General features: G+C 38.4%; 1 protein-coding gene across 2 annotated transcripts in view; it reads right to left on the minus strand.

Moving 5' to 3' along the window:
- LOC145998820 (neprilysin-1-like) overlaps nucleotides 1–23,210 on the minus strand; it is a 47,976-nt gene extending 24,766 nt beyond the window's left edge. For both annotated transcript variants that reach the window (XM_083135470.1, XM_083135469.1), the window contains exons 1-2: nucleotides 22,912–23,210; nucleotides 6,556–6,600 (exon numbers count right to left, since the gene is read on the minus strand). In XM_083135470.1, coding sequence (XP_082991596.1) covers nucleotides 6,556–6,600; nucleotides 22,912–23,167 — 301 coding nt within the window. In that variant the 5' untranslated portion in view covers nucleotides 23,168–23,210. The remainder of the gene's footprint in view (nucleotides 1–6,555; nucleotides 6,601–22,911) is intronic.
- Between the last annotated feature and the right edge of the window lie 2,763 nt (nucleotides 23,211–25,973).

A 25,973-nucleotide genomic window follows, 5' to 3' on the forward strand; every position in this document is an offset into this window, starting at 1 on the left:
GAGTTCTTTTATATAGTAAATACTAAATGTTGGCGAACCTTTAGATTTATTGCATAAAGAAACTTTGTGGATCGTTTGACTTCCACGTATGAGACCAGTTCTAGTTGTATGGAAGGTCTCAGTCAGGAATCTTCTGTCCATACCGCTGCGAAAGAAGCTCACTGAGAGCCGGAGCGAGGTGCTGATCGCACGCATCGGGCGATAACATGTGATTACCTCCTTCCACGGCTCAGTTACTTAGACTTCAATTGTAATATTGATTGATTGATTGATATGGTATTTTAAGTCCACTTTATGCACAGTAAGGCTTATCGGGACTGGACCTACAGTTTAAAGTGGGATCCGAACCACTGTGTGCCACCACAAGGTATCGAACCCGAGACCCCTTGATCACAAGTCAACTACGCTACCACTGCGCCATCGCGGAGGCCCAATTGTAAAATTAAATTAATTTGATATGCAAGACCAAAGTTTGTTCCATTACATAAATCACAATACACAATGTAGTTAAATAATTTTCAAGGAAAAGTCAAGAAGCGTGAATACACGTATTTCACAGTCTCAGAAAATTTTCTGATAAAAAATAGACACACCCGCTGAATACGAGTGGTCCTACGTTCGATTCATGTAAGGCATGGATATTTCAACTTGTTTTCTCTCACACATATTTAATTAATGTATGAATCACCCTCATCAACGAAGTTTACTTAGAAAGGCAGAAAAGCGCAGTACAAAAGGCAATATATAAATAATACAAATATCCATCGATATACGTTCTCAATGGTTTCCGTCGCAAACTGTTTTCAAGTACGTGTATGAGAAGTGAAATAATGATTTACAACTTTATACAGGATTTTGAAGTACATTGAGCTGCTTCATGCAACATGTACTGTACATAATAAAATCGTTTTGTCAATTTAATACTATATTACCTTTCTTGATTCTGATTCTGATCAAACTTTAATTTAGGAGTTTATTTAAACATTTGTAATGAAGAGAAATACATTTCATTCTTATAGTCAATTGATCGAATAAACATTACTTTATCTCCATACGATAATGATGTTAATAATGACCTTATCGGAAGGCACCCAAATGTCAATTTCTGTTCCACGTGGACATTTTGCAGACTCACGAGGCTCTGGCGCCTGAACTCACAGCCAGTATAATCCTCTGTGAGGGTTGTATTGTGTCCTGTCCATGTATGTTTATGATTGTCTCTTCAGGTTCACCCATTTTATATTATCAACAAAATGTAACTTAACTAATATAAATAGTATATGGAAACGAGAGAACCGAAATTATGTGGATATGACGTGCTACTTTATTCGAAGGTACAAGGTCAAAAAGCTCTTACTCCTGAAAGTAGTTGGGTGGAGGAAGTTCCTTCTTCATTCTCTTCCCATCACCATTCATCCTCAAGGCTGTAGTCGAGGGTATACGCCGGTATATGCCGTATACCCTCTGGTTAACCGTAATCATCAGAGTATAACTTGGCTACAATGCGCATACCTTCAACTTTCTTTGACCAATAAAATTTCACGAGATGGGGACATAATGTTGATAAGATTGAGCCTAAGAAATATGTGAAGATGTGAATTGGCTGGGAAACTTCCATGCTACATATAACATTAATTCCAGAGTTCGTGCAAAACGTTCTTGTGACAAGTGTGGTGACGTTTGTAGTGTGTTTTCGGGTAGACAGGTAGATGACTAGCGCGGTATTCAAATTATTTTTTCAAGTTGTTCATTCTTAGTGTTATTAGCAGTATTGTTAAAAGTTATTAACAGTATAAAACCTAACAATTCACAAAAGCAATATCAACAAGGAAATAAAATACAATAACATGCTGCACTCTGGCCTATAAAATACCACTATAGCTCTTACGTTTAAATGCAATCATTAAAATACGTGTTTCATATTTTTATCATTTAACAAATGCCTTCTTTGTGGTAATATACTGGTTTTATGTCAATTATGAATGTATCATCATCATAATCATCAACTTTATGCCATTAATGACAATGTTTTTGTAGAAGTTAAGTGATTTCATCCATATATTTAATGGAAACAATCCAAAGTTAATGGAAATATGGTCTCCACTAAACATTTCACGAAACTTAGCGTATACCTTCTTCGCGATTAGCCAGAAGTGACAGGAAACCGAAATAAAATCAATAAAATCAATCAATCAGCCAATAATATAAATAAATAATGAAAAATCAATGAATCAACCAACAATATTTTTAAAATATGTACTTCACACAAAACACGACCATGCAACTTCACTTAAGGTTGCAAAGTACTTTTTTGGATGATGGTAAAATAGCGCGTGTGGTGGTGGCATTATCTATCAGAAGCAGGAAAGTTCCGAACCCTTACTTTGTTACCGAGATCTTCCTCTAACGGGTGCTGTGATGGATAAGTGACCCCTTTTCCTTTGCTGCGTACGTAACAGTGGGAGATGAATGGACATAGCCGAGGCTATTGTGCCGGATAAATTGCCTTGAGTGAGTGCCGTGATTGCTAAGTTTAAACGAGCTGATTTGAACGGCTTGTCTGACGTCATAACCTTCCGCTCGAAGCCTTACAAACAGCACTCGGTACACAGGAAAAGGACGAACAGAAGGATTATATATAGAGTCTATGTCCTGCGGGGCTGAGGCTTCTCTGTAAGCATGACGTGTTGAGCTGCTGCTTTATGACATGTCGATTCAGTTACACATTGTCTGTAATCAAGGGCGTAGGTTGCGGGGAGCAAAGGGGGAGGACTAGCATCTCCGAAAAATAGCGGGACCACAAGCGAAATAGAGTTGTCCAGTTCACTGACCGAAAATTACGTCCACGAAGCTATCTGTTTCACGTACCTCTTAAGTGGCATAAGAGTAGCACTTCGTAGTGGCTAAGTAAAGACTGTATACGAACACGTGATCATGAGTAGCTCCAATTTTGTCACAGAAAATCTGATTGCCTTGCACAGCTGGTAGCTTCAAATCCATGCTGGGTATTATCGTAGAAACATGTCCTAAACGAATGGCTCCCTCTCATCAACTGAATTGTTCCAGAACAATGGCGCTTATTACACGATGTCGGTCAAGGTCACGCCCCTGCGCGGTCGCATTTAAGCAATAGAACTAGTCTCGTTTTTTAATTGATGCAGCCTCGTACATTTTTGAGGTGATCCAGTGCTTATGTCATTACTTATTGCAATAGTCAAAATTGAACCAGTCTGCTTTCTGAGATACTCTGGTCTAGATTATCGAGGAAAATAAACATACGACTATTATCAGAAACTAAAAGCTAAAACTGTGTGGTGCAAAAGCTTTTTGGCATCCTAAGCAAAACAAAGTTTGTTTTATGTCCACATTATGCTCAGACAGGCTAAGGAGGCTAGACCTACAGTTTGAAGTAGACATGTAGGATCCAAAAACTGTGCAATATGTCTCCAGCGTGGATCCAACCTGGGACCCCTTGAGTACAATGCGATGGCCTTAGCACTACATCATCGGGAGGGAAAGGGGGGCTGTTTAGGGTGTCGTTTGGTCTTCGCGCCAAATTCCGAAGCCGCATCTGTCTGTTTTTCTGGACCGGAGTCCTCTACTCGTCGTTTCAAGTAGTTCCATAGTTCTAGGGTGTTCGGGGAAAAGGCACGTAAGTCACAAACTACGATTTTCTATTGCTTTCATGTAAGTCACACTGAATCAATTAAATAAAATATTATAAGTATAATTTTAGATTGGACATGTGTAAAGAGTCTAAACAGTGATGATCCAACATGTATGTCACGTCTGAAATGTTTGTTAATAAAGTAATGAACATAAATGTCTTTTAAAAATTGTATTTTTGACAAGTGCTTTTTCTGAACAGTGTAGAATTGTCCTCGTGATGATAGATCAATTTTTGAGTTCCCACCGGAAGTCTCATATAAAAACTAGGAGAACTATCCATCCGTCTAATTCATTGATTGATTGATTTGGTGTTTTAAGTCCACTTTATGCACAGTAAAGCTAATCGGGACTGGACCTACAGTTTAGAGTGGGATCCGAACCACTATGTGCCTCCACCGGGTATCGAACCCGGACCCCTTGATTACAAGGCGACGATGCTACTACCACTGCGCCATCGGGGAGGCCCCCATCCGTCTAAGGAGAAGCATAAGTACTATTCTGCATTAACATGCAATTTATTGTATTTTATGGCAGTAAGTACAGTAATTCGAACAGAAGTTTTACCCCTTGAAACCATCTTTAATGACTTGATGTTTTTGTTAATTCGAATTTTGGATAATTCGAACGTTTTTCGTTTTCCCTTGGAGTTTGAATAAAAAAGAGTCCACTGTAATATCATTTGCATACTCTCCTTTGACTTCCAAAAAATCATAAAACAATAATAATAATACATTAATGAACAACTTACGGCAATGATTTGTTTTTGTATCTGTTCATTCATATCATATCATTAATGTGCTCACATGCTTGCGAATATATCTCATAACGTTATGTATTAATTGAATCTTACTACAAAAAGAATTAAATATATCGTAACTTATTGTTTTGAAAAGTGAGTAGGAAAAAATTCTCTGCACGACATCCATTGCCATACCTTTGGTGAGGGTGTAGCACCCAACGCCACAGACATATCTGGCACGTGATACACCTAAGGATGGGGATTAACCGACCCATTGATGGGACTTAAGCCTGAATCACACGAGGCTAGATTTCCTGCTGGATTTTCCAGTTGGACTTGGGCTAGTTATGCAGTATTTGCTCACCTGATAGTTTCGCCTCACACGAACTTGTCGGCACACTTTTGTCCCGACAAGGTATTGTGCAGAGCAGACAAGCTAAAAAGATGGAGAGCCACTTGAGGAAGAACATCGTAGGAGAATAGCTGCTAATGTTATTATTTAATGGCTCGAAAGAAAATATGGAATCAAGGTATACTCAATAAGCTTTTTAATAAACTCGGATATGTATATTCATACACGAGATTTGTAGGATTCATTCAAAAAAAATGTTCAAGAAAATATGTCCAACATTTAATACATTGGTAATAACTATGATTTTCATTATCGACTAATCATATCTATGGTGTACAAATCTCGTCGCTTTGGATAAATTCCTAATATATTAATGAACAAGAATGCACATCATCTCCGTTTCTATATCATCAAGCAGCGAACAAAAAAAACAACACTCCGAAACCACAGAAAAAAACCTTATTTTTATTTTCCAAACTCCCAGATTATGTACACATGACCAAACTTTCGCTTTGATTGGCTGTTACTAGCAGAAAAAGCCAGTTGCAATTGGAACACGGTCCAGTCGTCAAAACCAGTCTATCAGCCAGCCTGGCAGCCATAATTTCCAGACAGATAGACATTCCAGCGCCAACCAGAGCATTCCTACTGGAAATCCAGTTCCGTGTGATTTGGCCTTTATCTTTGTCTGATTTCCCACTCGCCTCTTTCCTTTCTTCAACACATTCACAAGACAAAGGAACATCACATTCTGCGCAACATATACTTTAATCAGTGATGGCCAACTTCCTCTGACTATGGGACCGAAGCATGCAACTTTAGAAGTGGTGAGAGCTGTCGACGTTCGCCCTCGTCAGTTTGTCTCACTGCACTTATTTAATAAATTGACTGATTGATATGTTTTATTTTACTTATTAACTAAACTAGTGTTAGGAAACGTAGAATGACGATGTTTAATTGTTGATAGTTACATTGTATAATAATGAAACTTATTTATTGCATGAAATATCAAAGGCTGGACGTTAATGGGATAAGAATGAAGGATATTATTTTTAACAACCCTATTACAAACTTAATACAATTACCGCCTTCCACTACTGCTATTACTCTTAATGTTAAAACTCTGTATATAAACAAGAAAGTGTTGAGCCCTAACCTTCTTCTTCAGATCTTCTTCTTAATAACGTGAATACTGCGGACGCACATGAGAACTAACCAGTATTCAGAGGGAATTTCGATAGAAAAATACAACACAAACAAATCAAGGAGGTGGGCGTCATTCAGTTGATTTCTCTGAGTAGATTTGATTGCTTTCACGTTATAGGAAAACGTACACTCCCAGATGTACCCAGATGAACACATGTAGATGAGTCGCCATCTGTTGTTGATTTTTGTAAGTACAAACAGACCAGTTCATTGGAGAGTACAAAATAATATTTTCGACATTGAATTAAAAAAAATAACAAAATAATTCGAGGGTCGCACGAGAAGATCTTGCGGGTCCTGTAATTGTGCATTTCCGGTCTAAATTATGGAGGCTCCAAGGTATAATCCAGAACTCGAGTTCCGATTACTATGCTTTAGATGACCAGACAATACATCTTAAATCGATATGAGAATAAGATATGAAAATTAAAATTAAAAAACAATAATAAAGATATGCCTTACTGTCGTATAACGCAAAGGTCAAACTTAAAATTTTAGTAAGTGGTTTCAAACGTAGAACATGCTTTGCCATGCAAAACATTATTGGCATACTTTTCTGACAATAAAATACATGTATTTGCCAACTTACCTGTTCGCACGCATTCCTCACTTAGGCAGACGCTTACATATTGCGCTGAAAATAAAGAATAACCAACATGTATTATCTTGCTTATATGTACTACAAAGCTAGCTGCACGTGTGTGTGTATGTGTGCATACACATACCTTACACACACAAACGCACATACAACAAGACTCCACAATACAATTCATTTACTTCCTAAATTTCTAACCCATTATTAAACCTATCCTAAACCTGCAGCTTTGCTTTATTCCTTCTCTGTGAGCTCGGTCGTGACATTTAATCTTACTTATAAATAATGTAAAAGAATAGTTACATTTCAGAAGGAATTCAAGAAGTAACACAGGAAATTGTACGCCACTAATAATAATATTAATTAAAAGTACCCTTTCTTCTGAAACAAACCGTAACGATGATATTTACATGATTATATTACAATGATAGTCCCTAAGAATCACACAATGTTTCAAACTTAGCCAGTGATTGTTGTAAGTTCACTTTATGCTTAGATAGCTTAATCGAGACTGGACACACAGTTTAAAGCGGGATATGAACCACTGTGCATTGTGCCTCCACCGAGGAAGGAACTTGGACTCCTTGATTACAAGCCGAGCATATATTGTACCTTCACATGACATCTTGTTTTTTACTTTCTTATTTTTCTATCCCCCCTTTTTAATTATGAACAACACAAATATCAATGTCTGATCCAGGATTCGAATCCGGGAACCCTGCCCTCGTTGCACGCTGCGCTAACCACTCTGGCACGGAGGTCGATATATTGGGAGGCGCCGACATAGCAGGCAAATACAACAGTAGGTTCAAAGTAGTTATCAACCACTGGATCTAATGAACTGCTCGAGATTCTGGGCACAGTACGTGGCCGCTGCCCTGCGGTTGAGAAACACTGGTTTAAGGCACTGAAGATATCCTACATATTTTCAGCCAGACTTTTGTGCATGGGTGTTTGTTTGCCTGTCAGTGGCGTGCCCAACGTATACTTTTATTAGTAGCCAGTCCTCATTTTGCAATGTGTTTCTGCTTTCAAGTTCTTTTTTGGAATATTGGACGAAAGGGGAGGGGGCCCTTCACTGTTGCCTGTGAAGTAAAAATATGTGAAACGTGAATTCAAAGAACGCAGGAATGTTGTGGATTGGGTCGGAAAGATCATTGGGTTAGGGATAATTAATACACAGAATTTCCGTTTTAATCTACTCATAATAATAATAATAAAACACTCTTCGTCTCTTTAATATATGGTAATAGCCTATAATGCACACAATTTACTTGAAATTGTGTGAGAGATGAAATGTTCCCACTGCCCGTTCATCTAACGTATTCTTGCGCTCTTCAGACTTCCCCATGACCTTCAATTCTCGTGGATCTGTTTCTTCATTCGAAGCCTTGACAGAGCAAGTCAACATCCTCATTTTGTACATGCATATTTAAGAGTAGCCACTTCTATTTTCAAGTGCGTGATATTTTTAGTCTGTTGTTTTCTTCAACTCTGGGCATCAAATGGAAAGTCTGCATTCTGCGACTAACAACAACGTAAGTAAGCTTATGCTTACAGGAGCATTACTGGGACCCGCAAAAATGTATTCCCTCAATAAAGTTTTTAAGATATCTTGTTTTAAAGAGTTTTCTTATCTTTCCCCCTCGCTCTATTTCTCTTTCGGGTCCCGGGTTCGATATCCGGTGGAGGTAGATGGCACTGTGATTCGGATCCCTTTAAACTGTACGTCCAGTCCCGATTAGCCTTCCTGTGCATAAAGTAGACTTAAAAGAACAAATCAATCAATGAATCTCTTTGGGGGGGGGGGTTCTGGGTTCGAATCCCAGACTGGGAACGCCTGTTCCTTGTGAGTTTTCCTTCATCAATTTCATCATATCAAAATTCATCGTCGTAAAATAACCTAATTTTCCAGATGTCATTTTAAGTAATGAGTAGAAAGATAAAAATAAAAAAAATGACTAAAAAGCGGAGAGACAAGGCCGCCTGCAGGATTTTTTTTCTCAGGGGTGGCAGAGTAAGATTTTTCATATCTTGTCATTCACTCATAGAAACGTATATTTTACTTTTATTATTGTTATTATTATCATGATTATTTAACAAATCGTAACATTGAAATTGACTTGAAAATACTTGGGCGTTGTTGGTAAGTTCAGATCTGAGTCCACTGTTTAAATAAAACCTGAATTCGCCTTGCTTCCCTACCATAAACATCTTTCACTTTGTTGGTAAACAGTTCCCGGCTTTTCTACGCACAGTTACGAAAGTCAACATGATTTTAATGTCTCTGATGAAAACGTTCTCTCGTTATTTTGTTGGACATGTTAGTTAATTGCTTTAACTTACGGGCTGTAAATCATAGAAACCATCTATTTGTTATAAAATATCGCTACAGTTTTGCCGTTCGAACCACATAAACTTTTTCAGTAATATCGGAGGGGGGAGGGGCAAGAGCCCTTGGCCTTGTGAGGTATGAAATTGTAGAAACTGAGAGAAAGAATGAAAAATCAGAGAGAGAGAGAGAGAAAGAGAGGAAAACAAAACACAAAGAGAAGGGGGAGAGAGAGAGAAAGAGAGCGAAAGAGAATCAACAGAAGATAGAGAGAATAAAGAAGAAAATGGGACAAGACGATATGAAAAAATGAAAGAAATAATTTGCACCCATAAAACCCAATAAAATAAAGGTTGACAGGAGTCAAACCCAAAACCACAGTCAACACTGAGCATCTCTATCCCCAGCAGGAATCGAACCACATAATAGAGTCTCCGTTAATAAAAATAGTGCACCTAGATTCTGAAAACTTGCTTCCCTGCAAGGGGTTATGTGTGTTTTAATAGAAAATTTTCAATGGCAACATCTACCATCGCCGTAGAGTTAGGCAACACACACAACGCCTTCCAGCATTTCAAGACCTAGGTGTCCCATTTTTATTTCCGCAACTGTACATTCACATATGTAATACGTCATGATATTTTAACAAGATTTTTTTTCACCACTTAATGCCTGTTATTCCGTTCGATCTCAAGCTCATGACCTTCCGTTACTAATTTCCTATTGGTTTATTTTCCTATTCAGGCCAATTTTATTGCTCTCATAACGCGATTCAATGGTCTGTTATTGATGTGCTACAGTCCACCTTGTAAAGTGTTACGATCATATGAAGAGAAGAGGCGACATTGATATCTTCCAGTAGGGGAGAGGGGAATTCCAGCGTAGAGAACCATAAAAATGTATTTCGAAACTTCCGTATAGCCCTTGAGCACTTCCAATATTACGTTGAGTACTCGTGACATGCTCTCGCCAGGCGATGGAATGAATTTATGCTCGTTTCAATGCACATCGGACAATTGGGATCCGAATCGCTTATTTTACGACCCTTATTTCAACTGCCGCATTGACAATGAATGTGTAATGGCGCTAAAGTGGATTGGACAGTAGCAAAGATAAAACGTTTATCTGTGATGGTTGTTACACTCACTAAGTACGCCCACTAAGACGTTCTTTCTTCAACGTTACGTGGAACTCCCCGTCGTTACTTGTAATCAAGGGATTCAGGGTTCAATACCAGGTAGAGGCACATAGCGGTTTGGATCCCATTTTAAACTGAATGCCCAGTCCAGATTAGCCTATCTGTGCATAAAATGGACTTAAAACCAACAACGTAACCCCTTCAGAGTTTCCTATCCATTGCTTCTTTCTGTGAAGATAGGTTCCGGTACTGGTCAACTTGGAATAGGAACAATCACCTACTTTTCCTTCTAGCTTTCTTGATCATTTCTATTTCTATACTTTCCCTCCCATTTCCTTGTCTTTTTTCTATATTCTTTCTCTGTATCGATCTCTTCTTGTTTCTTTTATATTTCTCTTTTCTTTCTAACGCTTTTCCGTTTTCTTTTTTCCTTTTCCCTCTGGTTTAAATATTTCTTTCTCTCTCTCTCCTTTATTTCCCTATTTCTCTCTTTCTTCTTTTTCACTTCCCTATCTCTCTTTCTCTCTCTCACTCTATCTGTCTCCCTCTGCATGTGTGTGTTGTATCACTTCTTTATTTCTCTTTATCTGTTTCTCTCTATTGATTCCCTTCTATTTCCTTCTCTCTCTCTCTCTCTCTCTCTCTCTCTCTCTCTCTCTCTCTCTTTCTCTCTCTGTGTGTAGCTTGTTTAATTCTCTTCCTTTCTCTCATTCTATAAAGCTTCCTGCTTTGTTCTTTTTCTATAACACTTCTTTCTTATGATGATGTATCAGGTGGTTATAATTAAAGTGACGGTGTTCAGAGTGGTACAGCACGGGCTGTAATGAGAGTAGCAGTCTGAAACTTCGTAGATATGCTAATGAAGCAATGCGCTCGCGAATTATGAAAAAAAAAAAAAAAAATAGTTCCAATTCTCGCCACCAGGGTAAAAAATGGCGCTGTAAGCAGTCAAAACTTGGTATAGTTACAGGAAAAACACTATAAATCGCAGAAAACAATACTCTTTGTAATAAAATATCGCTACAATTTCACTATTCGAATTACATGAACATTACTAAAGGAAAAAGCAACAAGCGTCACCAACAACAACCAGGGAGCTCACACAATGGTTAGGCAATTTCACCGACTTTGACGTCAGAGTTATGGAAAATTCCACGTTTTGACTGCTTACAGCGCCGTTTTTTACCCTGGTGGCGAGAATTGGAACTATTTTATTTTTTTTCATAATTCGCGAGCGCATTGCTTCATTAGCATATCTACGAAGTTTCAGACTGCTACTCTCATTACAGCCCGTGCTGTACCACTCTGAACACCGTCACTTTAATTATAACCACCTGGTATAAACATGTCAATATATCTAACTTGAGAATTTTAGATTTTGATACCCCCTGGAAAATTTATGCTCGCACCCACGTAAGAAGCACGCAAATATGTTGTGGTATGTTCAGAAATGATTGTGCATTCATGTAACTACATACATGCACAATTCTTTCGTTAAAATAAAACGTTATTACTTTTATCCTCGCCTATAAAAAGGTGCCTGTACGGCGTACCTCCAGAAGAAAAAGCACTGCGCCAATCGCATTATTCTTTCTCTCTGTATTCCATATTGACTTCACAAAGAAATATATCTCCAGCGCATGAAGCCCAGAATTTGTTTATGGTAAGTTGTAAAGCCTGGCAACAAGTCGATGTTGCTCAGGTGTTTACTCAATTTACAGTATGTGAAGAGTGCTCAACGTTGGTAAAATTCGCGGTGATCCTATAGATTGAAGGGATCCGTGTCGCTTGTCACTTTGATGGTGTCGCGTGTCGCTTAGATAAGGAATCGCTTCACAACCTTTTCTTGCGAGGAGCGAATGACGATTTTTTTTTACTGCTCCTGTATGATTGATTGGTTAGTGTTAGCTATATAAGTTTAGAGGTAATCACTTGATTTTAGAAGGGTGATCCTTCCTTACACATCAATAGGAGCGGGACGAACATCGTGTGCTCGTGTAAGTATTATAAACTACTTACGTTATTTAGCCTATGTTAATTAACGATTTATTATAAGTTTTAAACATCTCGGTGGACGTTTAACTCTAACGATGAAATCGGAGACGATTGCCACTTACTCGTCACCGACAATTGGTTGTTAGTTTTGCTCTGTGGATGATCGGACACTCTTAGAATGAAGGAAAGTTATCTTTTTTTAATGTTAAAGGAGAGCGCTGATCGTCGTTTAAGTCATTTGCCGCGGTTAAGCAGCAATAAAACGTCAGTTGCCTTAAGCTTTAAACGTTTCAAGATTGGGCCTCCCCCATGGCGCAGTGGTAGCGTCATTGCCTTGTAATCAAGGGGTCCCGGGTTCGATACCCGCTGGAGGTACAAGTGGTTCGGATCCCACTTTAAACTGTAGGTCCAGTCCCGATTAGCCTTAAAGTGGACTTAAAACGCCAACTCAAACCAAACGTTTCAAGATTGGGGGAGTAGCCAATCGTCTAAGGTTCTTACAATGCTACATAAATTTAAACTCAGATACTCTAAATTTACAGCAGTTAGAATAGGAACTTGTGACATTACTTCCTACCCCTCTGCTCTCTTATAAACCCCATTTAATGCAATAACTATAATGAAGCCTTTATTATGCCCAATCTAATGAAAATTTTACAAAATAGAATTGCAAAATCTGCTTAAATACGATCTCAACAATTGTATTTTTTGTAATTTACCTATTTCTTGCTTACACATCAATCCAAGCTATTTAATATAGGTATATTCATAATTAAGGTATGTTTTGCTTTACGTTGAACCGATAAAATCACGGAAGTCCTCAGGATTGTTCTTTTCAGGGAGGGGCAAGCAAGGCATTTGTTTTGCGGGGGGGGGGGGTGCAAATTTCAACTCATAACAGTGCCGTTCCCTGAAAAAAACATTTCTTCAGTTTGATTTACCATGTTCCTTGCAATAATTAGCATACATTACTGTGACATATAGTGTGTGCGAAATATACAATTTTTTGTTGACTTTCACTTTCAGGAGGGGGGCATAGTCACCCCTTTCCAAGCCCGTACCCAGGATTTTTTGAGGGGGTGCAGATCTGAAAATTTGAAACAAAGAGAAGAACCGAAATGATGTTGGATTGATTGAGTTAGGTTATTTTACGTCGCTTTTCTTTTACATTTGGGCTAATCGCAACGATGAGGATGAGTGATAGTGTGATGAAATTGATGAAAGAATACTCACAAAGATACCCCATGCCCACGCTAGGATTTGAACCCGGGACCCATGTCGCCGTAGCGCACTGCGATAACCACTCCGCCACGGTGGTCGGTGAAATGCTGTTGGAGTATTTAATGTGACCACCAATGTTATATACTGCAGTATTGCAGCTAGAGCTAAGCGTACACCGAACGGCAAAAGTAATAGTAGATCAATTGTCCATTACTATTTTCATTAAGTTTGTTTTCCATATTGTGATGATCATGGATTAAAATAAAAACGCCACTAAGCAGACGTCAGCATCTGCTTCACATCAACAGAATTCCATCCCTTAAAACAACACAAGAGTAAAAAAAAATGAAAATAGTAATGGAGAACCTGCCTACTATTATCTTAGTTGGCTGTACAATTGTACAGTTGAAATATTATGATCCAGAGGAACGGAAAAAATTCAACTCAATGATAGACCCCTTCCCCTACCCGACAATCATCAATACAGTTGCTTACAGACAAAGGTTGTCACGCGGCATACAGCTTAGTGCTTATTGTTTACATTCAATTATCAGAAGTATTCGAATAGTACTGTGTTTCTCAAATTAACAAAGGTTTTAAATCTCCTTTACTTTTCTTATACCAGCACCATTTAAAGGCCATGATAATTCTACATGTAATATAATACATTTATAAATTAAATTATATGATTAAATTATATGTTTTAGCAATGATTATTAAAATAATAATAATAATAACGTGTGGCTCTACAGCCCGTAAGGGCCTTGGCTCATCTCCCGACTGCCAGTCTCCCTCCCACGATAACCTAGAGGTGTGGAGATCTTCAATCAGTAATGGGGTGAATTGTGGTCAGCACGTCGAAGCCCCCGCCGTTGTAGGAGATATCTGTGACCGGGTTACGCTACTCACTCGTAGCTCCCCAATATCCTCACGTTGGTGGGTTGCCACCGGTCGTATACACAGGCTGAGAACCAGAGACTGAACCCAGGTGGATTCGAACCCATGCTGTCCCGCAGTCGGAACCCAAAGCACAGCACCTTAGACTATTAAAATAAATACTATGTCTAAATGTGAGTTAACCAAAAAATGAGAAACATTTACGCAAAACCACTGCAGTTCGAAAAAGTCTGGACAGGGATTTAAAAGAATCGACTGCTCGGACTAAATCGGACAAACTTGCATCAATGGTTATAAAATTAAAATTATTCAGTGTAGCAGTTGCTGCAGCCTGTCTCTTTCCACAACAAACCATTTATGCAAGGATGAAATCGAATTCTTGTACAATCTGATAAATCGTCAATGTTGTTTTCGTAGGCTTTCATACGTTCAAAATATAATATTTCATAGCTCGAGGAAGAGCCATGGCCCCTCCCCTGGGTACGAGCCTGTCCCTTGTCCCGGACGTCCATGCCGAAAATAACTTTTTGTTTTTTAGATTATGCACTTTTCTGCCTACGATTGAATGGATGGCATCCCATCCGAACCATACCGTTAACTTATAAGACCGGTATTCATCGATCGCATACAATTCCCTTTCCGCAAAAAACACCCCTCGGCCTGCAATATATAACCAAGATGTCTCCTGCAGTCTGTAATTCAATTCCCGATTGTAGAGTGTCGTCTACAAACGGCACCTCCATCTGCTCCAACAATGGAACAACGGGTGATTTACGAGGGAGCGTAACAGGCCTTTGGAACCCGTTGATGGTTCATTAAAAGAAACTTCCTTGGTCCCGGAACTCTGGCCTTCAGATGAGCGTGTCGGTAATTGGGCTACTGCGTACGGTGCGTGTACGGAATGCGTCTTGGGAACAAGCAAGAGCGCCTACCGCACGGTCGAAAATAGAGAGGAGCAAATCAAGGGGGCGCGCTTATGTTTGTTACAATCAGTTTCCTACCTCATATTGGGATTGCTACACATTTTACCAGTAGCCTATGATTTTCTTTTGCTTATACAGAATTTATATTCAAATACATACATTTATGTACACCTCCATAAAAATTAAAACTGTTACTGGGTCGCCCCGAAGGCGTAATGGTAACGTCGTCACCTTGTAATCAAGAGGTTCCGGGTTCGATACCCGGTGGAGGCACATAGTGGTTCGGATCCCACTTTAAAGTGTAGGTTTAGTCCTGCTTAGCCTTTCTGTGTATAAAGTGTACTTAAAAAAAGACAACTCAACAAGTCAAATTGTTAATGTACGATGCTATTTATTAGCACTGACTTCCGTGACGGCACTACGACGCAAATGGTTCCGGGTTCGAATCCCGGCCTGGGCACGGATGTTCTTTGTGAGTGTCCTTTAATCATCAATTTCGTCATCATCACTCCTTCTCATTGTCGCGATTAGCCGAAAGTGGCAGAAAAATTACGCTAAATAATAAAGAAAATTATTAGCGGGTCTCCCCTATGCGATGGAGTAGTTGTAACGACGTCGACTTGCAATCAACAGGTCCCGGGTACGAAACCCGGTGGAGGCACAGAATGGTTCCGATACCACTTTAAACGGTGATCCAGTCCCGGATAGCTTGTGTGTTCTCATAGTGGACTTAGATCTCAAATTGTCTTTTAGCATGAAATGTTAATTGGTCATTGGGGTGTAACAGATTGTTCTTTCCGAAAACACCAAAATGTTATCCTCCCTTCCACGTAGCACACTGGACTGCATTTTGCACACTATTGACCCTCTGGCGTTTGGACCTACAGCTAGTATAATCCTCTGTAGAGCTCATGTTGTGTCGTCCATAAGTGATAGTGATTGTCCTTTCACCTTCTCATCACCGTTTATCTTCGTCGTCGCCATTAGCAAAAAGTGGCAGTAAAACGAAGTATAAATAAAAGTAAATAAAAATTATTAATTGTATATCGTTTGACGTGTTACTTTGTTTCGAGAGAAGAGGCACTCTCTCGAAACATAGTGGTAAACTAGTTATAATAGCAGTTATAACTTTTTCACCCTAAAATTAATTCTACTATTGTGAAAATTATTTATGAATACTAAAAGAAAATGTTCAGAGGTTATGAAATCTTTCCCCCGGTCAGGAATGAATTTAGGAAAGTTAAGCTTGGAGAAAAGAACCAGTAACTGGAAAATTTCGCCCTCTATTCAATTCACACTGATAATTACTGATAGTACAGAATTTTTACACTCACATATGAAGTGTGATTTATATACATGGGAAACTAAGGAAATGAACACAATTCCTACTGTTGTCATCAGCGTCATTTAGTATCTTAAAATATAATTGTACACAAAAGATAATTGAGAAAATTAACTTTAAAGTTCACAGTTGCTGCAACAATGAATATGTTCCTGAATGAATAGACATAATTCTCAGATGGTCAAATTTGGTTTTAAATTATGTTATGCTCATATGTTAATCGGGATTGGATCTACGGTTTAATGTGGGAATCGAAATACTGAAGGGTCTCCCAGCTGGGAATCGAATTGGGAACGTGGCTTCACCCGAGAACTTTATTTGAAGGCTTCAATTTTTCAAGTGTGCCTTTGCTACAGTGCTGATGTTCTCTCCTTCTTTCGTTCTTTCTCTCTCCCTCTCTCTCTCTCTCTTTTCTCTTCCTTGTTCTCCTTTTCTTTTCCTCTTTCCCCCCTTGTCGGCCCCCGTGGCGGAGTGGTGTCGACCTCCGTGGCGGAGTGGTTAGCACAGCGCGTTACAACTCCAGGGGTTCCGGGTTCGAGTCCCGGGTAAGGCATGGCAATTTGTGTTTGTCCAGATGATAAGAAACTAACAAACTGTAAAAATTGAAAAGTATAAAAGTGAGAAAAAGTGTGAATGGTGGGGGATACCTCCGTGTAGGAGGTATTTTCTTTAAAAAAAAAAAGAAGTGGTTAGCACATCGCACTACGACCCCAGGGGTCCTGGGTTCGAATCCCGGCCAGGGAATGGATGTTTGTGAGTGTCCATTCATCAATTTCATCATATCATCACTCACCCCCATCTTCGCAATTAGCCAAAAGTGGCACAAAAGCGAAGTAATATAAAGCAAATCAAAGTCAAAATTAAAGTCTTTCCCCCTTATCTCTGTCTTTCGTTTATATATTTCTGTCTCTATCTCTTTCTATTCCTTTCTATCTTTCTCTATCTATCGTTATCTTTATATTTTCCTATCTCTTTTTCTTTCCCTCTTATTATTTTGTATTTATGTTCCCTCACATACATTTCTATTCTCTTTTCTTCTTTTCATGCGTCCCCAATGACATAGTGGTAACGTCGTCACCTTGTAATCAAGATACCCTATGGAGGCATATAATGGTTCGGATCCCACTTTAAACTGTAGATATAGCTCCGATTAGCCTTTCTGTGCATGAAGTGGGCTTAAAGCTAAGCTCTTTCTTTAATTTTTTCAAAAATATTTCTCTCTCTTCATTTTGAAAAATTTCTGTATTCTTCTTCATATATATCTTTTTCTTTCTAATAATCTCTCTCTCTTTTTCTGTCGAACTCTCAATCTCTCTACAATAAGTGATTATTGGAATTTCTTATGTGTGATATTTCAGAGAAAATGGTTGGACAGTGACTATTCAAAACTGAGCTAGAGTCCCCTCTGCCCCCCGATGGGCGACGCCCCTCAAAGATAAAAATGTGGTCCTATTGAGAGCTGTGGTCAGCGGCGCCGACTTGTCAAAATTATTGGGGGGGCCTCTGATCACTGAAATAAATTAATGAATGAATCACTCTCTCCCTTTTTCAAGTTTTGGCCTCAGTGTTCGGAATCTCATAAAAGCCCATGAATTCCTCAAAAATATCAATTTTTTTATTCACAGTTCGAATGCAGAATATTAATTGTCCACGGATGGATATGTCACAAGTTTCGTCAACCATAATAGCAAAATATTCCCAACTTTTAATATCTGCTACCACGGAGCGCAAAACAGATCTCCGTAATGTATCAATGATCTCGTTCTGAATGTCATGTGAGAGCCATTTGTAGCCCGAACGTCCCATCCACTACCCTAGTTCATGCACAGCGTCTTTTGAAACTCTTTTTAGTAAAAAATTTAAGAATACTCATAATTACATACTTAGTATATAGTAATAAGTCATGTGTTTTGCTGTCTCTGGTCATAGCCCCCCTCCCCCAAAGTTGATGGTTTAGCGGTCTCAGCCCCCCAAAGTTGATGGTCTAGAACATTTCAAATGTGAATTTAAAGTTAAGTTCATGAGGTACAATTCAGAGTAAACTTTACAAGAGAAGCAAAGTAATACATTAGATCCTCTTAAGCACAATTATTTGGGGGCTCTGCAACCACATCGTTAACATTGGGGGGGGGGCTTGAGCCCCCCCCCCAAACCCCATGGAGTCGGCGCCTATGGCTGTGGTAATACAGTCGAAAAATTGATATGAGTTGACATACATGCTGCAAAACTTTACCCAATTATTTTCACACTTCTCTTTAAACATTGAATTTCTTTCGGAGTATAAATATACAAGGCGACGACGTTACCACTACGCCATCGGGGAGGCCCTCGTTTTATTATCTCTCCAGGTAATCTTGAGGATGAATGAGGAGTTGATGAAAGTTAAGGATAAGGGGAAAAAATACAACGCCACACTTTAGACTACTCAGGATTCTAGCTTAAGGAACATGACCCGTACCACTGTATGTTATGCAGATCATCACCTTAGCCTTTTCCTCAGAGTAATATTAGTGCCTTTTTGTAAAGTCTGTTTAAAGTCCACTTTATACACAGATAGACTAATCGAGAGTGAATCTACAGTTTAAAGTGAGATCCGAACCACTAAGTACCTCAAACGAGTATCGAACCGGGGACCCCTTGATTACAAGGTGAAGGCTTTCCCATTACGTCATCGAGGAGACACAAGTGCGTTTCTAAAATCATTTCTACATCGCATGTTTTATTATAATTTACGGTTACGAAAAATGTTAAATTGTTACCATTTTGGGAAAATGCACGTGTAATAATATTAACAAAACATACTTTAAAATTTTTATTAAAATGTAAAATTCATTTTGATTTGAAATTTTGGGGAAACCATAACCTCTATTAAGTCGCTGCTTATATCAGTAAAGAATTCTGTTATCACGAGAACTGAGAAATGAATCTGAAATGGTCATCTTTAATATTGGAATTAAACTTCTATTTCTTCAGCGTGTACTTAACCTATGCTTCTATGATTCTTCATATTTCCTATATGACAAAGAATACAGTGCGCAATTTAATCCAATCGTACAGTTATTACTCAACAAATTTTTAAAGAAATTCATGAAAATTGTCTTGAAATTTCACGCTCACTGTTGGAATCTGTTCTATCGCTCGAAAAGAACTTTCAAAATCCACTGCAGTTCTAATTATAATTTTAATAAAATATTCCCTGGAGTTCACAGAAATTTATGAAGAAAGGTCCAAAACTTATTTTTAATTCTCTTGGCGAGAAAAACTGAAGTGGAAACATAGTCGCAATATTAATGGCATAAAATACAAATATACATATTACAGAATGTATTTGTGTAATCAAGGGGTCCTGGGTTCGATAGCGGTGGACTCATATAGTGGTTTTCGGAACCCACTTTAAACTGTAGGTTCAGCACAGTTTAGACTCTCAAATCAACTGAATTTAAAATCTGCATGTTTGTGTAATATCAGATATACGAAAACGTAAATTAAACTAATGAAGATTCAAAATCTAAATATTACAGACAATATATGGAACTCAATACTTCTATATTAGGTAGATACCAAGGTTAAAATTTCCTCTACTCATCTTTAATTCTCATCAAAGCAATTAGTTAAACGGAAGAATAGTGATACAAAGTAGCGAAAATACAAATAAAAGAGTTAGATCACGTGAATCGAAACTTTAGTTGGTTCAGAAACTTTCTGCAGTATTCGGGTTTTGATGTAGACTTTACTCCATCAAGAAGCACACGTCTTTAATTACTAGATTTCAAAAGATAAATAAGAATACGTTAATACATTCTGATTTAAAATTATAGTTTGATTACGATTCGTATCAGTAATAAGAAATTAACAATAATAAGTATTACGTACTTATATGGAGAATATAATTGTATCATGTTGTATCTAAACCTAATTTATTTAAAACTACCCTTGGAGTACTTATAAATATGTAGCATAGCTAGTCATTTTCTTGTACGAATGAAGGAATTTCATCTATATTTTCGTTCTTATCTTACAAACAGTAACCAGTAGAAAATTTTAATCTTCTATGAATGTGTGTTATTCGTTTTATCGGTTACTAGTATTTATTGTTTGCATATTATTCTTCTTGTTACTAAGATCCTACCTCGGATATTTCAGTGAAAATATTGCATTGATCTTTAAAAACGTTCAAATACCTCCACGTGACGTCATCGCTCGTCAACTAATTCTCGATTATTGTCATAGAGTGTAAAGCAGTGTTTAGAAAGGTACTTTTGAAAAGATTGAGTTTGATTGATTGATTGAGTTTGTGTTTTAAGTCCACTTTATGCACAGTAAGGCTAATCGGGACTGGACCTACAGTTTAAAGTGGGATCCGAACCATTTGTGCCTCCACCGGGTATCGAACCCGGGACCTCTTGATTACAAGTCGGCGACGCTACCACTGCGCCATCGGGGAGGCCCCACTTTTGAAAAGAATCGGAGTTACAGTTAACGTTGCTTTAAGAAGAAATTAAGTTACTTATTTACGATATAATTTGTATAACATGTTTCATGCATGAATTGGAAATTAACATTAATTTTCATTTAATTATTAACCAAGAAGCTAGTTCCTTCCAAACACTGGCATTGAACAACCCCCTTGAATAAATCCTAATGATGAGGATTATTATCTTGTGTAGCTTGCCAAGCTTCATCAAACAATTACAAAATGATGTTGGATTGGCAATTCCTACCCTTCTTTGTGAACAAATGGGTAGGATGCTAATTTTCATCACACACATTATCCGGACGCATAATGAATGACGAATGATTAAATAGAAATTTCCTCTATTGTAGAATATGCTTGCTTTAACTTCAACTTCTTTTTTTATTTCGTGACCTAGAGGAAAAAGATAACTTCAGTACAATTTTAAAGTGAGTTGTGCTTGACGAAAAACGAAACGAAACGAAAAACATTCCTCTCCCACATGCATGATACATTTATTAGTAGAAGTTACGGTAACACTTCTCTCAGAATTAGTTCTTAAGGAAGCTCTGAAGACTTAGAAAGATCTTATTAGTTTCAAAATGACAGAACAAAATATTCATAAAATAACATTCTTTGTTCCCCAATGTTAATTGGATGTCGGTAGTTTACTTTTCATGCTCATTGGAGCACCAACTTGCGGAGTGGTAATCAATTGGTCCCGGAATCGATCCGTGATGCAGGCACATTAAACTGTGGTTCAGATCCTATAATAAAATCAGTCCCGATGAGCCTATCTGAGAATAAAGTGGTGTTAAAAGCAAACAAAAACAAATTTCTACATATCTTTGAAACTAAGTTAACGAGCTTATGGCGGCATGATTCCAACTATGGATTTACATATTTGTGATTTTTTGTATCTCTTCTTTTAACTTCTTTTGCAATAAAACTTTTCTCTTTCTGTATGCAAGGGCCTATTTACAGTGTCAGCTTATTGCTCGAGAGTTATTGATAATATAACTTAGCCTGCTTATATATAATTTATTTTCCAGACATTTATCAGTGCCTTTGGTTGGAAAAGCATTATTATATTTTCGTGTGACAAGTCTTTGATGGATGTACTGCAAGAAATATAATTCGTGTAACATTCGGCACCACAAAATAACATTCAAGTCAACAACTACTGTATCTTGCAGTTTGTTTTAGGACTTATCTTTCAAGTGACTTCATTTTAGACGTGAAACACGTCTCAAATTACACACAACTATCCCCTCTCTGATTGCATTATAAAACTGGTGGTAATTATGTTGATTTTGCCCAAAAAAAAGGAAACCTGTATGAAAGAAATTGACTTCTCGGGTGTTCGTGGCTAACATTTTAGTTTCGGACATGGTGTCCTGTAATCAAAGGGTTCCACGTTTCTACCCTGGTGGAGGCACGTTTCACAGTGTAAACTGGGGTATAAGGGGTGACCCTTTATGATGACACACAAATGTCACTTCCACGTAGTACAACCCGGTAACTGCAATTTTTGCAGTCCAACGAGGCTCTGGCGTCTGGTCTTACAGTCAGTATAATCCTCTGTAGTAGGCCTGTCGAGTGTTTTGTCCTAATGTGTGCTGAGCGCCCCTTTACAGCCTCAGCTTTAATCGTGGTAAGGGAATTTGGTCCTCGGAAACACGCGTTGATTTTATTTATGGTAAGGGCCTGAACCATGATGGGTGCAAATAGCCCAGGTGCTGACGCACCCAAAATTTTCAGTTCAATCAAAAGATCAAACTTCCAATAAGCCTACATGAGCATAACGTTCACTTAAAGCAATCGAACAAACTACATGGTGTCACATGTGCTAGGTGTGCCTTACAGCGAGAATTATGTAATTGGATATTCATGAATAATTTGTCGGTTTCGGTGTTTCTGAGGTTTTGCGTCCGTCGTGCCTTTGCACAGAAGGGTAGACCGTCGTGCGCCCTCAGCGCCATACTAGGTTCCATATGTGAAGGTTTACAGGTAGCAAGGGTGCAGATGCGAACATGGTGCGTCACTTACCGTTCTTGGAGGTGCAGTCGGAGCGAAGGAAGGCAATGAGGATGAAGCCCAGGCAGGCGACGAAGAGTACAGCCACAGCGATGATGAGGTATTTCTCCAGCGTCGTTCTCCCGACCAACACGCTCGACTCCACATACTGCACGCGCAGGGGTAGATGCTGATGCATAGGATTCTCGCGGACATTGAGTCCGATCTCCACCACCTCCTCGTCGCCACGAAGATAGCCGTTGTTGGCCTCTTGAGATTTGGCTGCCATCCCCTCGGTGCTAAGGAGCGGACATCTCTAAAGCAGCTACCGGATCGGCATCTCTCTCCCTCTCTCTATCTCGCTCTCTCACTCACTCTCTCTCGGTACGCCCAGCGTGGCTCGGTGCGGCATGGTTCCTGATCGATCAGTCTGTTGAGAGCTCTTACTTCCCCAACCACTCATGTGCAAAAACGCGTTCATCTTCACATCAAAAGCGGCCACTCCGCTTCGTCGCGAAGCATCCACGTCAACAAATTGCTCCAAGTAAATCACGAGCGTTTTTCGTGTCAGTGCTCAATGCATGATTGATTTTGGCTCGCCACTGTTTGGGGAGACGAGAGCATTTGAATAATTGCTACGCGACACGCATACGCTCTCGCACCGGTGAAATGTCTCCAGTAGCTTCTTTGCATCGTGAACGCGTAGCGTTCAGTATTTGCGTGAGATTCCATTATGACTCTTTCGGACGTAACGTCTTGCCTGCATGGCCTTGAAAGTATTTCTATTCCTTGTACGTCTATTTTGTGAGACTATGAGGATGAACTAATGAAATAGGTGATGGGGGAAACACAATAGTCGCACGATTAGAACCCAGAACCCTTGACTTCGTAGCGCGCAACGATAAGCACTTAGCCGTGGGAGTCTTTAAATGTTTGTTCCCTCTTCTTTTAATTCTTAAAGGAAAGTCTATTTGAAAACTGAATTTTTGACTCCGAAAAATAACCTTGAGGGCCATTGGGGCAAATGCGTCACATATAATATGTTATGTTCAGAACGCACATCTCCATGTCTTGATAGCATTTCAAGACAATGACTGAATGACTTAAAAATATTGGATGCACGTATGGCAATCCTCTTATCTAAAACCCTTATCTTAAAGTAAAAAGGAGTGTAAAGAGCCCCTTGAGAAAGATTATAACTGTAAGTTTGTAAAGTTACCTGTATAAGACTTACACAACACAATTTGTAAGGAGAGACTAAACGTTTCCTTACATATAGTGTAAGATATCTGCTCTTTTCATAAAAACTAAACACATTTATTAAAACACTGTCATCCTTTCCCAACATGGATGATAAACAGCTGGGAAAATTAAAAAAAATTGCCTGAGGAAAGCAAAAACGGCACAATCAAGAAGAATGTGCCGAACAATGATATAACGTAAGAAACAAACAATAAATATGAAAAAAAATCAGGTTCTTATTTTATAGTGCACTACAGTAATATTAAAATACAATATTATATATGTAGTGTACAACATAAATTTACTATATAAATGTATTTAATCCCTAAAATTATTTAATCGAGTGTTTTACAACATTAATATTTTCATTTTACTTTTAAATACTTTAGCTCTCTCAACATTTGTATTACTATTTCATAACAAATTGTATAATTCTAGAAGCTGTCAAAAACTTTCAAACCCTTTCGATTTGTCACAAACATGAGAATCAATTACGAACTGCTGTAATATCTACTCAAATAAATATCAATGCAGCCTTCCTTTAAATTCAATCCGTGAACGTCCCAATTTACAGTTCCGATATAGTCGCTGGTATTCTGGTATTTCAGCACTCCAGTATTTCTATATTTTGGTATTTCACTGTTTCTAGACTTCAAACATTTCTGCATTTTTATGCTTCGGTTTGTAAATTTCAATATTTCTTTTGTCATTTTGTCATTTTCGCTTGACAAAGTCCGGTTTCTTAGAAGTAATCACAGAAATAGAATGAGAGTATTGCGGGACAGTCAATCCGACAGGTAAATGCCAATTTCCACTACTTTGAAAGTTGAGGAGAACTCAATACTATTTTTCAACCTTACTGCTCAAGGGGAGTAACAGATTTTTCAGTTGCAATTTGCAGCAAACAAAAAATTGGGACAGGATATATATGTATTAACTGTAAATTCCAACTTATTTAAATTTCTAAAGGTCGAGATGTTTCGGTCTTCGAAATTCACAGGTCCGAGTTCCGGCCTGACCATGGGTGTTCTTTGCGGTGGTCCCTTCATCAATTTCATCTAATCATCCCTCATCCTCATCCTCATCGTCTCGACTAGAAAAAAGTGGCAGTAAAGCGACACTAAATAACAAAAATACAGTAATTGATCCGCGACATCCCCAGTTTCTAATCAATTGATTTTTCGGTGCGTGGTATCGGCATCATCAATATTTCAGAAAAAATGTTCTAAGACTTCTTGAAAAATAAAGATAGTTGATTGAATTCACAGAGGTTCATTCTGTTAACGAATCCAATGTATTCAACTTTCCTTACTTTATGTCGTTTTCCTGACGAGGGTCAGATGAAGTACGTAATGGGACAAAATAGAGTAGCACTTCCACATCTTAGCCAGGATTCGAACCTAGAACTACAACAACCGAAAACAGATATTCTTAGTTGTCCCAGGGCTAGTTGAGCTTCTTTGCTAACCATTACGACACACAAGCTACGGAGTTTCGTTTTGCAATGGCACCGTTCTAGGTTTTATGGTGTCTCGTATGAATTGAAAAATTATCATAGAATCAAGAAAGAGAGAGGAGGGGGATGGAGATACTTAATAAATTTAGAGACTATCCTTTCAAATCACAAACGACTCAAAATTATTCAATCATCATCATGACAATTAGATAATAGTAAATGGACAATTACAAATAATCATGTAGCCATTATCTTAATTTCGAAGTTAAGCTGAACATTCTCTAGAAGATTGTGTAGGAAGAGGGAAAGAAGAGATGTAGATAAATATAAATAAGATTATGAAATTACTATAATATAACAATTTTTACTTGAAATGTGTAAACAAGGGTCCCGTAGA

The sequence above is a fragment of the Lepisma saccharinum genome, chromosome 14 (assembly GCF_977018435.1).
Source record: "Lepisma saccharinum chromosome 14, izLepSacc3.1, whole genome shotgun sequence".
Lineage (NCBI taxonomy): Eukaryota > Metazoa > Arthropoda > Insecta > Zygentoma > Lepismatidae > Lepisma > Lepisma saccharinum.